This window comes from Phycodurus eques, chromosome 19 (assembly GCF_024500275.1).
Source record: "Phycodurus eques isolate BA_2022a chromosome 19, UOR_Pequ_1.1, whole genome shotgun sequence".
Classification (NCBI taxonomy): Eukaryota; Metazoa; Chordata; class Actinopteri; order Syngnathiformes; family Syngnathidae; genus Phycodurus; species Phycodurus eques.
The window spans coordinates 16,313,843-16,330,568 of NC_084543.1; the positions used below are offsets into that span (position 1 = coordinate 16,313,843).

General features: G+C 45.8%; 1 protein-coding gene across 3 annotated transcripts in view; it reads right to left on the minus strand.

Annotated features, from left to right (window-relative positions):
* The window catches only part of mbtd1 (mbt domain containing 1), a 192,051-nt gene extending 187,595 nt beyond the window's left edge, over positions 1–4,456 (minus strand). For 2 of the 3 annotated variants that reach the window (XM_061705439.1, XM_061705436.1), the window contains exon 1: positions 4,254–4,454. In XM_061705439.1, the coding sequence (XP_061561423.1) occupies positions 4,254–4,274 (21 nt within the window). In that variant the 5' untranslated portion in view covers positions 4,275–4,454. Of the gene's footprint in view, positions 1–4,253 lie in introns of all 3 variants that reach the window. The other variant, XM_061705437.1, reaches the window with a different exon arrangement.
* Positions 4,457–16,726: the final 12,270 nt, after the last annotated feature.

Consider the following 16,726-nt stretch of genomic DNA (forward strand, 5'->3'; position numbering starts at 1 on the left):
CAGATGTAAAACTCTGGACAACACCGTCCATATAGCCGGGACAGTGAGAAAGTTAGACTAAGCATGTCATTAACAGTATTTGTTAAAGTAATTTAATTATAGTAAGTTAGCACCCATTATTTATGTAATTTAATGTTGATTTGAACTAAACTTGTTAGTGGCCAATCCTTGAATGCCCCCGAGAGGTCATCGATGTTTTAAATTTTGTCGACAATGCTAGAGAATAATTTGAAGATTACAGTACTCAGTACACAAGTATATACAATAAATGAACAAGTTATATAAATAGGCATATTGCTCCAGCTTGTGATCGGATCGGTGATCGGTTTTTTAAACTTGCTGATCGGTCCCAAAAATCCTGATCGTGTAAAGCCTAATTATAACAGTCTCTCTCTTTACTGGTGTACTCGTGAGTCGAAAGTCATGGGTGAATGCACATCACATTGTGAGGGAAAAACGATTCTAACTTCCGTGAAAACAGATCCCTCCGCAATTACATTCCATTAGTCCCAAAAATGAAATAATAAAACAGGTCCACTTCATATCATTGCAAAAATAAACCTTACGTCCCTCCCTTCGATTGTAATGTGTACATTTGTAAGAAAAACATATCACAGAGGATGTATTTAAGTGACCTATATTTAAGTGAATACACAACCTATATTTAAGTGAATACACTACAAAGACAAGATATTTAATGTTCAAACTGATTAACTTGATTGTTTTTAGCAAATAATCATGAACTTGAGAATTTTATGGCTGCAACACGTTCCAAAAAAGCTGGGACAGGCGCCAAAAAAGACTGAGAAAGTTGAGGAATGCTCGTCAAACACCTGTTTTGAACATCCCACAGGTGAACAGGCTAATTGGGAACAGGTAGGTGCCATGATTGGGTATAAAACGAGCTTCCCTAAATTGCTCAGTCATTCACAAGCAAAGATGGGGCGAGGTTCACCTCTTTGTTAACAAGTGCGTGAGAAAATAGTCGAACAGTTTAAGGACAATGTTCCTCAACGTAAAACTGCAAGGAATTTAGGGATTTCATCATCTACGGTCCATATCATCATCAAAAGGTTCAGAGAATCTGGAAAAATCCCTGCATGTAAGTGGCAAGGCCGAAAACCAACATTGAATGCCCGTGACCTTCGATCCCTCAGGCTGCATCAAAAACCGACATCAATGTGTAAAGGATATCACCACATGGGCTCGGGCATCCGTAAGTGCAACTTGAAACTCTAGTATGCAAAGCAAAAGCCATTCATCAACAACACCCCGAAACGCCGCTGGCTTCTCTGGGCCCGAGCTCATCTAAGATGGACTGATGCAAAGCGGAAAAGTGTTCTGTGGTCCCACGAGTCCACATTTCAAAGTGTTTTTTGGAAATTGTGGACGTCGTGTCCTCCAGGCCAAAGACGAAAAGAACCATCGAGGCTGTTATGGACGCAAAGTCAAACCATATTCTGCACGTATTACAACAGCGTGGCTTTGTAGTAAAATATACTAGTAAGGTACTAGAGTGGCCTGCCTGCAGTCCAGACCTGTCCCCCATTAGTGTTAGTTAATCAGGTCTAAGCAGACTTCGATGGTTTGGACACATCCAGGAGGAGAGATGGTGTGTATACTGGTATAAGGGTGATGAGGCTGGACCTGCCAGGCAAGAGAGCGAGAGGAAGACCAAAGAGAAGCTTGATGGATATAGTGAGGAAAGACATGAGGGCAGTTGGTGTTAGAGAGGAGGATGCAGGAGATAGGCTTACATGGAAAAGGATGACACGCTGTGGCGACCCCTTGCGGGACAAGCCAAAAGGAAAAGAACAAGTATTTACTTATATACTTTTCTGTCTTTAAATGTAAAATTGGATGTGAATAATACCTAAAACCTCACCAACAGAATGCAAAAATCTTAAATTATTGGAGGGAGGAAGAAAAAAAAACAATGACAAAATAATGTGTTACCTAGTGTAGACACCCTCAGGCATTAATGTACATCCCGCGTCTGAGACGCACAAAAATTAGCAGGGACTCATGAAGCATATTCATTCCACGTCTTTAGACGCGTGGTTTAAGACCTGCCCTGTGTATGTGTGGTGGTGAAGAGCTTCCACACACAGCGAATCAAAAGTATGAATCAGAATCATCTTTATTGCCAAGTATGTCCAAAAAACACAAGGAATTTGTCTCCGGTAGTTGGAGCCGCTCTAGTACGACAACAGACAGTCGATTGACAGAGAACACTTTTGAGACATAAAGACACTGACAAAAAAAAAAACAGTCACTGAGCAGTAAAGGGTTGCTAGTTATCTGGTAATGCCGGTACATTTAAAAAAAATGTTTTACAATTGTGCAAAAAGATGCAGAGTCCTCTAGCACTTAGAGCAGTTCGAATGACGAATATTGAAATAGTCCGGTGCAATGACCATTGTGCAAAGGGCGCCAAAAGTGACGAGTAGTGCGATAATCTGGGACAATGTTGGTGGTGCAAATGTTGCAGATACTCCTCAATCAGTGTGCAAATGGAGCAGATGCTACGCTGGCATGAGTGGCCAGTATTGGTCAACAACAGATATGCAAATAGTGCAGCGTGGTGAGACAACTACAGTGAGTGCACGAGTAATGTATAATTGGCCCCACAGAAATGTGACAACGAACTCAAGTCAAAAATTTTCCAGCATGTTGTAATGGAATTGTAGGTTAGGTGTTTAAGAAGTTGATTGCAAGAGGGAAGAAGCTGTTGGAATGTCTGCTAGTTCTAGTTTGCATTGATCGGTCTTGGTGCTAGCCAATCAAAGGCAGAGTAGGATGGGTTATCGTTCCATAAATACATTGGACACAGTATTTCTTTTCTGGACTTGATAACTTTTCATTGTTGTGGTAACACCCGCCGCGCCACTTATGACGCAGCGAGTCGTTAACAGAACGGCATTTGCGCCGTAAATGGACACAACTGGGACAAAGGGAAAGTTAAGTGTTTATTACATTGGCTAGCCTTCAAGCTAACGAGCTAAGGGCTGGAGCTAAAAAGCTCACGCCACCGCAGCGACATCTTTAAAATGTCAACGCTCAGAGCTGTGTGTGTGTTACCCACATAACACACGAAAACTAACAGTTTATAAACCATAACCACAGCGGCACAAGTTCATATTAAGGCAGTAGTTGACTTCTGCGAACTCATTTTCAGTGTCATTTGAATGACAGGCAAAGGCCTCACATCAAAGTCCAGCAGCTCGAGGGTGAGCCTTATTTTAGATTTTATGTATCCCTTATTTCACCAAGTAAAAGCTTATCGAGAGAGAAAATCTCTTTTCCAAAAGCCAAGAAGCTGGCAAAATTATAAAGGCAGCAGAAAGTATACAGCAGATAACATGACAACAATCATACAATAAAGACTAAAAAAAAACTAAGTGATATTAAAATGTATGTAAAACAATTAAAAAGAACAAATGCTTCAGAGTACATACATGGTTGTTTGGGGGGGGGGGGTTTCATTCAAATTTCACGTTTTTGCTTTTTAAAATAACAGTTGAATGTGACCCAATTTGACCCCAGGGTTAATTAATATGCGGTATTAACGAGCATTGTCATCCTCTATGCTCTGCAATCTCTTTTGATGCTCAGGAAATTTTATTGGGAATTTCAAATTTCGAGTGTAATTGAATGAATAATTCAATAATTTATTAGATCACAGTTGGACATCGACTGTATATTTTGAAAACAAAGTCAAAGTCAAAATATCGACTACTTTTTTGCTTAAATCGTAAATGCTGAACGTATTGTGAAGTCTTCGGCTTTCCTGAACAGTGTTCACGTTAGCAGTCGCTTCCAGCTTTTTGTAGCACACGGGACCCCTCTGCCTCAAGTATTAAATTATTTTTATAAAGCCTCGAAGAAGTACTGTACTGTCCGCTAAGAAATTGTTATCCCAACGTTCAGAAGAACAAACAAAAAAACCACCCACAAAGCAATCAGCTCACCGCTAAGTAGCATTAGCACATCGTACTACAGAAAACAATCACTTGAAATAATGGTTACTCACCACCATTTTCATGATACAACATCTTCACCCCAGTTTCGGGATTGTGTGGCTGTTTTATAAATCTCCTGAAATGTTTGAGAGCTTTGCAATATCTTATATAGCTGAGCCAAAGATACTCGCTAGCGCCCATAAATAAGACAACAACAAAGGATCCTCGAAAGTAAACCAAATGTATTTATTTGTTCGTAGGCTTGTGGCCCGAAACGCTCATTCCACTTACCAAATCCGGTGTGTCATCCATTAGCCCCTCATATAGGTGACTTTCTCTTGACTAGCGCATCCACTCTCAACTGGAACCGAAGCTTCTTGGTAAATTGCTGTTTGAACGAGCAAAACCCCGGAGAATACTATAAACCCAACAGGATATCAACAAATTGCACTTCGTTCTGCGCATGCGTGAGTGTAACCTAGTTTTTTTTTCTTCTTCTGCTGCTTCTGCTTCTTCTTCTTCTTCTTCTAATTATTTTATGGCGGTTTGCAAGAAACATCCACGTACATTAACGCCACTTATTGGTATGGAGTGTGACTCAAGTGTGCCTTCTAACCTCCATCCATCCATTTTCTTTAAAGGGCAATTTAGAGTTTCCAATCAACCTAACATGCATGTTATTGGAATGTGGGAGGAAACTGGAGTGCCCAGAGAAAACCCACGCAGGCACGGGGAGAACATGCAAACTCCACACAGGCGGGTCCGGGATTTGAACCCCAGTTCTCAGAACTGTGAGGCAGAAGTGCTAATCAGTCGATCACCCTTCTAACTTATTTCTTCAAAATAATTGTCCTCAGATTCTATTAGCAGTCCTGTCGCCTTTAAGAAACAATATAGAATTTGAACTTTTACAAGTGAACCATCATCCCCAAAACTCCTCATCCCCAAACTCCTCTTCTCCTCTTGCCTGCCATCTGCCAGTGGATTGACAGCTTCATGACAGGCAGGAGACAGCAGGTGAGACTAAGGAACACCACCAGGCACACGCACCATCAGCACGTTAAAGTTTGTCAACAATAGTTAAATCTAAATATTAAATGCTGCACCAAAAATAATTTAAATGTTAAATGTAAATTTAAATGTAAAAATTCAATCTAAATGTTAAATATATCTAAATGTTAAATGTAAATATAAATATAATATCTAAATGTTAAATACAGCGGCTGCAATAAGTATTTAACACATTACTATTTTTCTCACGACATATATTTCTAAAGGTGCTGTTTTCACCAGATGTTGGGAACACCCAAGTCTTCTTTTCCTTTCGGCTTGTCCCTTTAGGGGTAGCCATAGCGCGTCATCCTTTCATCAACGTTATCAGAATCAGAATCAGAATCATCTTTATTTGCCAAGTATGTCCAAAACACACAAGGAATTTGTCTCCGGTAGTTGGAGCCGCTCTAGTACAACAAACAGTCAATTTACAGAACACTTTGGGGACATAAAGACATTGACAAAAAGCAATTGTGCAAAAAGATGCAGAGTCCTCTAGCACTTAGAGCAGTTCAAACGACTAATATTGCAATAGTCCGGTGCAATGACCATTGTGCAAAGGGCGCTGAGACTTCAAGGAGTGTATGCGGTTTAAAGTGACGAGTAGTGCGATCATCTGGGACAATGTTGGTTGTGCAAATGTTACAGATACTCCTCAATCAGTGTGCAAATGGAGCAGATGCTACTCTGGCATGAGTGGCCAGTATATGCAAATAGTGCAGCATGGCGAGACAACTACAGTGAGTGCACGAGTAATACATAATTGGCCCCACAGAAATGTGACAACGAACTCAAGTCAAAAAAAAATTCCTCTATAGTTCCCACAGCTCTGCATATCACCCTTGTTCTTAAAAATGGGCACCAGCACACTTTTCCTCCATTCCTCGGGCATTTTAGGAACACCCAGGTAATCCATACATACAAAGAAAGTAAAACAAATATCCATCCATCCATCCATTTTCTACCGCTTATCCGGGTCGGGTGCGGGGGCAGTAGCTTTAGCAGGGACGCCCAGACTTCCCTCTCACCAGCCACTTCAAACAGCTCTTCCGGAGGGATCCCGAGGCGTTCCCAGGCCAGCCGAAGGACGTAGTCTCTCCAGCGTGTCCTGGGTCGTCCCCAGGGTCTCCTCCCGGTGTCGCGTGCCCGGAACACCTCACCAGGGAGGCGTCCGGGGGGCATCCGAATCAGATGCCGCAGCCACCTCATCTGGCTCCTCTCAATGCGGAGGAGCAGCGGCTCTACTCTGAGATCCTCCCGGATGACCGAGCTTCTCACCCTATCTCTAAGGGAGAGCCCGGACACCCTGCGGAGGAAACTCATTTCGGCCGCTTGTATCCGGGATCTCGTTCTTTCGGTCACGACCCACAGCTCATGACCATAGGTGAGGGTAGGAACGAAGATCGACCGGTAAATTGAGAGCTTCGCCTTTCGGCTTAGCTCCTTCATTACCAGAACGGACCGATACAAAGTCCGCATCACTGCAGACGCTGCACCGATCCGTCTGTCGATCTCCCGTTCCATTCTTCCCTCACTCCTGAACAAGACCCCAAGATACTTGAACTCCTCCACTTGGGGCAGGATCTCATCCCCGACCTGGAGAGGGCATGCCACCCTTTTCCGACTGAGGACCATGGTCTCAGATTTGGAGGTGCTGATTCTCATCCCAGCCGCTTCACACTCGGCTGCGAACTGCTCCAGTGAGAGTTGGAGCTCACGGCTTGATGAAGCCAACAGAACCACATCATCAGCAAAAAGCAGAGATGCAATACTGAGGCCACCAAACCGGACCCCCTCTACGCCTTGGCTGTGCCTAGAAATTCTGTCCATAAAAGTTATGAACAGAATCGGCGACAAAGGGCAGCCTTGGCAGAGTCCAACCCTCACCGGGAACGAGTCCGACTTACTGCCGGATATGCGGACCAAACTCTGAGTCCGGTCGTACAGGGACCAAACAGCCCGTATCAGGGGGTTCGGTACCCCATACTCCTGAAGCACCCTCCACAAAACACATGTAGACTGGTTGGGCGAACTACCATGCACCCTCGAGGACCCTGCCGAGGGTGTAGAGCTGGTCCACTGTTCCACGGCCATGACGAAAACCACACTGCTCCTCCTGAATCTGAGATTCGACTTCCCGACGGACCCTCCTCTCCAGCACCCCTGAATAGACCTTACCAGGGAGGCTGAGCAGTGTGATCCCCCTGTAGTTGGAACACACCCTCCGGTCCCCCTTCTTAAAAAGGGGGACCACCACCACAGTCTGCCAATCCAGAGACACTGTCCCCGATTTGTCCACGCGATGTTGCAGAGGCGTGTCAACCAGGACAGCCCCAAAACATCCAGAGCCTTTAGGAACTCCGGGCGAATCTCATCCACCCCCGGGGCCCTGCCACCGAGGAGCTTTTTAACTACCTCGGTGACCTCAAACCCAGAGATAGGAGAGCCCGCCTCAGAGAACCCACACTCTGCTTCCTCGTGGGAAGGCGTGTCGGTGGAATTGAGGAGGTCTTCGAAGTATTCTCCCCACCAACTCACAACGTCCCGAGTCAAGGTCAGCAGCGCCCCATCCCCACTATACAAAGTGTCGGTGGTGCACTGCTTTCCTCTCCTGAGACGTCGGATGGTGGACCAGAATTTCCTCGAAGCCGTCCGGAAGTCTTTCTCCATGGCCTCACCGAACTCCTCCCATACCCGAGTTTTTGCTTCAGCGACCACCAGAGCTGCATTCCGCTTGGCCAGCCGGTATCCATCAGCTGCCTCAGGAGCCCCACAGGCCAAAAAGGCCCAATAGGACTCCTTCTTCAGCTTGACGGCATCCCTCACCGTTGGTGTCCACCAACGGGTTCGGGGATTGCCGCCACGACAGGCACCGACCACCTTACGGCCACAGCTCCGGTCGGCCGCCTCAGCAATGGAGGCGTGGAACATGGTCCACTCGGACTCGATGTCCCCAGCCTCCCCCGGAACATGAGCAAAGTTCTGTCGGAGGTGGGAGTTGGAACTCCTTCTGACAGGAGATTCTGCCAGATGTTCCCAGCAGACCCTCACAATACGTTTGGGCCTGCCACGTCGGACCGGCATCTTCCCCCACCATCGGAGCCAACTCACCACCAGGTGGTGATCAGTTGACAGCTCCGCCCCTCTCTTCACCCGAGTGTCCAAGACATGTGGCCGCAAGTCCGATGACACGACCACAAAGTTGATCATCAAACTGCGACCTAGGGTGTCCTGGTGCCAAGTGCACGTGTGGACACCCTTATGCTTGAACATGGTGTTCGTTATGGACAATCCATGAGGAGCACAGAAGTCCAATAACAGAACACCGCTCGGGTTCTTATCGGGGGGGCCGTTCCTCCCAATCACGCCCTTCCAGGTCTCACTGTCATTGCCCACGTGAGCATTGAAGTCCCCCAACAGAACAATGGAGTCCCCAGCGGGAGCGCTCTCCAGCACCCCCTCCAAGGACTCCAAAAAGGGTGGGTACTCTGAACTGCTGTTTGGTGCATAGGCACAAACAACAGTCAGGACCCGTCCCCCCACCCGAAGGCGGAGGGAGGCTACCCTCTCGTCCACCGGGGTGAACCCCAACGTACAGGTGCCGAGCCGGGGGGCAATAAGTATACCCACACCTGCTCGGCGCCTCTCACCGTGGGCAACTCCAGAGTGGAAGAGAGTCCAACCCCTATCGAGAGGACTGGTACCAGAGCCCAAGCTGTGTGTGGAGACGAGTCCGACTATATCTAGTCGGAACTTCTCGACCTCACACACCAGCTCGGGCTCCTTCCCTGCCAGAGAGGTGGCATTCCACGTCCCTAGAGCCAGCTTCTGTAGCCGGGGATCGGATCGCCAAGGTCCCCGCCTTCGGCCACCGCCCAGCTCACACTGCACCCGACCCCTATGGCCCCTCCCACAGGTGGTGAGCCCATGGGAAGGGGGACCCACGTTACCCTTTCGGGCTGTGCCCGGCCGGGCCCCATGGGTGCAGGCCCGGCCACCAGGCGCTCGCCTTCGAGCCCCACCACCAGGCCTGGCTCCAGTGGGGGGCCCCGGTGACCCGCGTCCGGGCAAGGGAAAACGAAGTCCATTGTTTGTCGTCATCATTAGGGGTCTTTGAGCCGTGCTTTGTCTGGTGCCTCACCTAGGACCTGTTTGTCATGGGTGACCCTGCCAGGGGCATAAGGCCCCAGACAACTTAGCTCCTAGGATCACTGGGACTCACAAACCCCTCCACCACGACAAGGTGACGGCTCAAGGAGGGGGTATAACAAATAAGCTCAGAAATTAGGTTGCGTGTAAAAATGTGAAATGACACAGGGAAAAAGTATTGAACACGCCAACTGGTATTTATTCAATACTTTGTACAAAAGCCTTTGTTTGCAATGACAGGTTCAAGACGCCTCCTGTATGGAGAAACTAGTCACTTGCATTGTTCTGGTGTGATTTTGGCGCATTCCTCCACACAAGCAGTCTTCAAATCTTGAAGGTTCCGTGGGCTTCTTTTATGGACCTTGAGCTTCAGTTCTTTCCATAGATTTTCGATTTGATTAAAGTCAGATGATTGCTGGGCCATTCTAGCAGTTTTTTTTTCTTTGAAACCAATTGAGAGTTTCCTTGGCAGTATGTTTTGGATCATTATCCTGAAGAAATGTCCACCCCCGTTTCATTGTCATCATCCTCATAGATGGCAGCAGATTTTTGTCAGGAATGTCTCTGTACATTTCCCCATTCATCCTTCCTTCAATAATGTGAAGTTTACCAGTACTATTTGCCGAAAAGCAGCCCCACCACATCATGTTACCACCTCTGAATTGTACTGTTTTTAGGGTGATATGCAGTGCCATTTCTCCTCCAAACGTGTTGTGCTTTATGGCATCCAAACAGTTAAATTTTGCTCTCATCCGACAAGACTATCTTCCCCAGTATTTAACTGGCTTGTCCAAATGTTGTTCAGCAAACTGTAAACAAGCTTTGACATGGTCATAGCAGTGGAGTACCTTACTCACTATTTTCCTTGTGACGACAGTTTCAGGTCTTTTTGAAGCTCTCCATAGGTGGTCCATGGCTCTTGGACAACTCTTCCGATTATTCTTTGCACTCCTCTGTCAGAAATCTTACGAGGAGAACCTGATCGAGGCAAATTTATGGTGGTATGATTGGCTTGCCACTTATGTATTATGGCCCCAACCGTGCTCTCTGGAACGTTAGTTTGCAATAGTCTTGAGACAGCTCTCTGCTCTTACCATCATGTGTCTTGACTCATACCTTGGCAATGACATCTTTTTGTAGGCCATCAAGTAGGACTGAACCAGCTGATATTCATTTGCTCTGACAAGGGGTTGGATTGCTGTTTTATTATTGATAGATGTTAGGTGTTGTCTTGACTTTCCATGCCTTTTTGCACCACCCTTTCTTCATGTGTTCCATACTTTTTCCCTGTCATTTCACATTTTTACACACAACATAATTTCTGAGCTTATTTGTTCTACTTTATTTGTATGTATTGATTATTTGGGCTGTTCCAAACATCTGTTGAAATTTTCAGCACCTTTGGAATTATACTTCGTGAGAAAAATAGGGACATGTTATATACTTATTTCAGCCGCTGTATATATCTAAATTTAAATGCTAAATCTAAATGTTAAATATGTATAAATGAAAAATGCTAAATCTAGATGTTAAATGTTGAATGTAAATGTTAAAATTTTAGGTAAATGTTAAATCTAAATGTTAAATATATATCTAAATGTTAAATGTTGAATCTATATCTAAATGTTAAATGTAAATGATTAATGTAGAGCTAAATGTTAAATGTATAGATACAAGTGTTTAATCTATAGCTAAATGGCAAATCTAAATGTTAAATCTATATCTAAATATCAATGTTAAAGCTAAATGTTTCGGGTGGAACTAAATATTTAGCTAAAATGCAAATCCAAACTGCCGACAGGCGGAAGTACCAAAATAAAAGCTCAACGTCCGAGTGTGCCTATAGTCGGAAGTAGTTTGACTGCGGGAAATACAAAATATGTTTACGGGGAAAGATATTGGACAAAAACGAGAGGAAGAGCCTGAGGGTGGAATACAGGTCATACCTTGGCCGGGTCGGAGGTGAGGATCGATCTTCAATAACATGAGAAAAATCCAAGTCCAAGACAGAGTTGGGGGGTAGGGCTCAACTGTGCTGTGAATGGGTCAGAGTGGGGAGATTCGGTAAATGACAGCAGTGATGACATGGATGTTAAGTGTGATAGCGAAGGGAATGTGGGGAAAAGGGACAATCCTTTTGAGGGAGTAGGTACAAAAAAGCAAAGGATGAATTCAAGGAATGATGAGGTAGGAAATGGAAACAATGTGATGGTGGAGAGGGAATTTAAAGTGATTCTTCAGTTTCATGACGAGAAAGGACTTTTTTCTGTAAGTCCAGTTAAACTAACTTCGATCACCAATTAGGAGATATTACAATTGCGAGATTGTTAAGGGACGGGAACTTACTAATTAATTGTAAAGATGAGGAGCAAAGGAAAAAAGCGTGCAGGATGAAGGAGGTAGGAAGGTATAAATTCATGAGTGTGAGTAGGGTTGAAGTAGGGGATAAGTGGAATAGAGGGGTGATTTGGGGAATACCAGAGGAGGTATCAATGGAGGAGATTAAATCAAATTTGAGAGGAGGAACACTAAGGGAGGCACAGAGGTTACAAATATCGAGGGATGGGGTGAGAATGAATAATAAGAGTGTGTTAATGGTTTTTGAGGAGCGACTCCCGGAGAAAGTGTCACTTGGCTATATGACATACAATGTGAGGTAATATGTGCCCATACCACTGAGATGTTTTAACCGTCAGAGATTTTGTCATACAGCAATGACGTGTCAAGGAAAGAGAAGTTGTGCAAGGAGTGTGGGGAAGGGGAGGGGGGGGGGGTCATGAGTATGCACAGTGCAAGAATGATAAACATCCGAAGTGATTTAACTCATATACGTTACACTGCGTTTGACGTCTTTTTGGCCTGAATAGAAAGGTCATCTCTCACCTCTTCCCATGTTAATAGTGTGATATTAAGATGATTTTCTGCTGCTCTATTATTTGTATTCTTTACGTTTTTGAGTTTATTCCAATTGTTGCTTTTATAACACCTGCAATGAATGTTATAAGTCTCTTCAGATCTATCCAAACTTTCCCTCACCTACTTGTTCTAGTTTATTTTGCTGTTTCACACTTCTTTCCACGGTTTCCCCTCACTCTGCTTATTTACCACCCTGACAGCCTGGGGGTATGTTATTTCTTTTTTCACCCTGACCTGTTGTACCTGTACCTCTTTTTTCATCACCTCACAACCCCCATACGCCACGCTGTGAATCCCTCCACAATTATAAATAAAATGTAATTAATTTAGGAGAAACGAATAAATCGGAAGCGACGCCCGTGTTACTTCCGGTTTAGCGTAATTTTAAGTTTAATCGTTAAAATCAACTATTTTATCTAGAAAAGGGGCACCACATCACTTTATACAATGTATAAAACTTCAGGACAAAGTGACGGCAAACCTTTCTTCCTCAGTCTCGTAATTTGAAGGTTACTACATGAATTAGATAAGAGTTCTAGACAGCCAGAGGTTTTTTTTTCGAAACCAAACACACACAACTGATGCCGGTAGTGAATCTTCATAGAAAATGTAATGAGATCTCACAATCTACAAAGGGAAACAATGCAGGAAACAACAACAAAACAAAGGACAGACGAACATTGGCAAAGGAGACTAACTTGTGATGTGAGGTTGGAATGAGCGGGTCGTGACAAATGCATTGAAACCCAAATATGCACAAATCTGTACTTTTAGTAACAGCATGTTGGACTTACGCGTGTTGAACACAAGTGAGGCAGACGTGTCGAGCTTCCGAATATTTGTCCGGTCCGGTCCACCCGGGTGAACAGGTGGATTTGGCGGAAAGGAGTAGGGAAAAAAAAGGAGCACAAAAAGTTCCCAGGCAGGACGGCTGGAGCCTGGGTGTCGCTGTTCGCCAGACATACAGACATACATACATACGACATACAGTCGTACTAGAACGGCTCCAACTACCGGAGACAAATTCCTTGTGTGTTTTGGACATACTTGGCAAATAAAGATGATTCTGATTCTGATTCGGAGCGGACGTGTACTGTCCGCTTCCGTCCCCACAGAGCTTGTCCAAGCGCCCAAAAAGGGTAGCTAAGAGTGCTGGCAGGATGCCCTGCGGTGGGGAAGGGTCCGATGCGTCCTCGCCACATCGTGGTGCAAGGTGGGACGTCCTGGCTGGGCCAGTCTTCGGCAAGTTGGTTGGACGAGAAAAGAGCAAGAGCGCCTTTTATGGCCGGAGCCAAAGGGGATGGTTCCACCCTCCACTCCCCCTTTCTTTTTCACCACCTCCGAGACCAAAAGGGAAGCTGGACCGCCTCTGAATGTTACTTTCACATTTTAGGATTATTTTGTGGTTTAAACCCAGTGGAATAAAGTATTAATTATTGGATTTGAGATAATGAGACCATTTTCCAACTTTGCACTGTCACGAGCCCATCCTCTTTAAACCCTGTAATGAGTGTATGTGATTGTTGAGAACACTGTAATATTTGCAATGTGGCATCTGTGTTGTGTGGGGTGAAACATTTAAGCCGGTTCAGTTGACAAACAGATTTCACATCAGACATTCAAATTTGCAGAAATACAATCACGAGTGGCGTTCATGTGAAGTTCTTAAACTATTATATCACATTCAAATCCAGTGAAGATTGTAAATAGTTAATCCGGGGTTGCAGTGGCTTTCCACTACCTGTGTGCCGTCCATTGTCCCAGCCCGGATGGGCAAATGTCTCTAAAGACAGCAGCAAAGAGAAGTCTTTGTTGTTGAGCCTCTTCAGGCTGGACATTAATTAATTTAACGTCCAGGTGCGAAACCAATTGTCTGTGTCTCAGCTTTGATGCTACTTGGGACGGTCTGTAAATTCATTTAGCGTCCCTGTGCGAAGTTAAATCTGGCATCCCCGTGGTCGTCTCCCTTGGCGGGGGAGCGGCGATAGCGATGCCGCTTGGTCGGGAGTTTTGGGGGGTCACGGTGCCATCGGACGAGAGCATGTCCGTTACATATTCCCCCTTCGTCGGCTTAGCACATCGGGGGCACAGCAATCAGGTGTAGAACCCGACTCATCAATCAAGGAGAGGGAAGATGCCAAGGAGAGGTTCTAATCTTGAGGACAGCTGAATCCTAGTCAATATTCAAAAGGGGGTAGAGAGGTCCGTGGGGAAATTTAGGTCAAGGAGGACCACCTCCCTTGTCTGTATGGGGTTCGGTTCGGGTTCAGTCGTTCTTTTCCTAAGGAAAATTTTGGGTCGCGCTTGAGCACTGGTTCAGAAGACCCTGCAAGTTCTGAGTCCTTCAATAGAGCACGCAGGGGGTGCCGAAAGTCATGCAGTTACCGAGACTGTCCAAGGCAATTAAGATGTTGTCTGCTGCGGACCAGGAGTGCATGAGCGGGAGCTCGGGTGTTCTGCCCTCAGTGCCAATGAAGCAGCGGTTGTTGTCAATGTGGGTGATGTCAATCGCCTGAGTTCCTTCAAATTGAATCTGTTTGAGTCTCAGGATCAACCTCAAATTTGTACTGTCCGAAAAAGTTAGAAATCTCGATTTCGCTCTCATAATTGTCGGCTGGCAGATGGTAGAGGGCGACGTCCTCAATATGCAAAATGGCATCTTTGGGGACGTTGAGCCACATGGTTTGATTTGGCAGGGCAATTCTAGTCGTGGTGTCATAGTGGTCGTAACTCAGCATTGTGCTTACGGCTGGCGTGTTGACTAGCTATTTGGACCCAACAATTTCCGTGTGAGAAGTAGTAACCTGGTAGCGAGGTGTAGCTTCTGGTCTACACCGCGACCCATCTTTCATGGGGTTCAGGCCACAAATCCCATCCGCTACATCTCGGATGCACGGCTTACTGGGACACAGGTAATGGATGTCTTTTGTGAGGATGCACGTGAAAATTTGGCACCAGACACAGAGGAGGATTACTATCATGATAGGCACGGGAATAGTGACTCGGATGTAAGTGTCGTGCTGCCAGATGCCAACATTAATTATGTCTTTTAGGCAATAGATGTTGCGGGAGTCAATAATTGGGAGAGTAACAAGGAAGGCAATTTCTCGGAACTCAGGGTTGACATAAAAGACAGTGGAACACGCGAGAGAAAAAGCCAAGTGGGCTTGGACAGGGGGAATGGGGCTTGCTACAGCTTTAGAAAGGATGCTTTCGACTAAGCTCAGGGGTACCAAGTATGGAGGAATTCTACCCATTGCTCAGTTGTCTATGGAAGAAGAGATTTCACGTAGCATGTCATTCATCAATGTGGTAACAATCTGTGTGTGAGCATAATCCATTTGGACCACCAACAGCAGTTTACTTATGGTCTGTCTAGTTTGGTTCAGGATGACACTGTGAGTGTTGATGACCCGGATAGTGGCGTTGAGTGTCTTGCTTAAAGACTGGAGGTTAGCGGTTTGTCTATCCATGCTGCGTCGGATGTTAGGAATTTTGGTTTGGAGCTCCCCAATTTGTTTCTTAACCGTGTTTGAGCTGATGGTGTTAACCGTGGAGGTTCCTATGCTAAACAATGTGGTGAGGGATGCGGCAGCCATGAGTAGGCCCCTTACAAAATGCTTTGAACGTCTAAGGATTCCGCTGAGGTCGGCCTGAGTGACGGCACATTTTTCTAATTGCTGGAGCATGTGTGTGGTGTTGAAGGCGACATGGTGGATAGTGTTGCGAGACCACGTGGCTCCTGCATAGCTGGTTTTGGTGGACATCCCGACGTGTTTCAAATACACTTCTCGCGGTTCGAGACGAAAGAACACTTTTTGGGTGTGCGTTTGACAGTTGGTGATAAGCAGGCCCGGTTGGTCTTTCAGGGTGATCCTGGAGGTTGGTCCCAGCAGGATCATTTCAGGCTGTGCCGTAATGGGGAGCTGGTATAGCGCGAGGCTCAGCAGCAGCATCAGTTTTCTGGCTACAACAGAAGAGGTAGGTGACTATACTGGCTTGGGTCGGTCGGGTGCTGAGACTCACTGGTTGAGGTTGAACCTCCGAGGACCACCAGTTTTAAGTCTGATCCTGGGTCTTGATCAGGTTTGGTGTTACAAGTATAGTATATTGTGTCGATTTAGCATCCCTGTCGGGCCGGAGTTACTGGTCCCTTGTCGTTGGGACCGACTTCTGGTCCAGGTTCCGGTTGGTGGTACCACACTGAGGACCATTGGACGGTGGTGTCTCTTTATTTGATTGCAATGAACCCACCTTAATGACCTGCCTTTACGACCTTGGGTCATTTTAATTAAGCTACAGGCGAGTTTGTCCACGATCTCGTATGGTCCCGCCCAACGGGGAAGGAATTTACGAGATATGGGGCATAGGCTTTTCAGGTTAGTGTTGCCTGGTTGTGTAAACGGGTAATACCACACCTTGTTCCCTATTTGGAGTTCATCCTGTGAAGTTTTCTGGTCGTAATATGCCTTCTGGCCTTCCACGCTTTTTACTTTTACTGGGCAAAGGTGAAGGTGGCCTTTAAATGGGCGTGTAGGTCGTTCATGTGTTGGTGAGTCATAAAGGCGGTCGCAAGGCATTGGGTTGGCAGGGTCATACAAAGTATCACCATGCGGCTGAGCAACGAAAGGTGCGGCGGAGGCGGC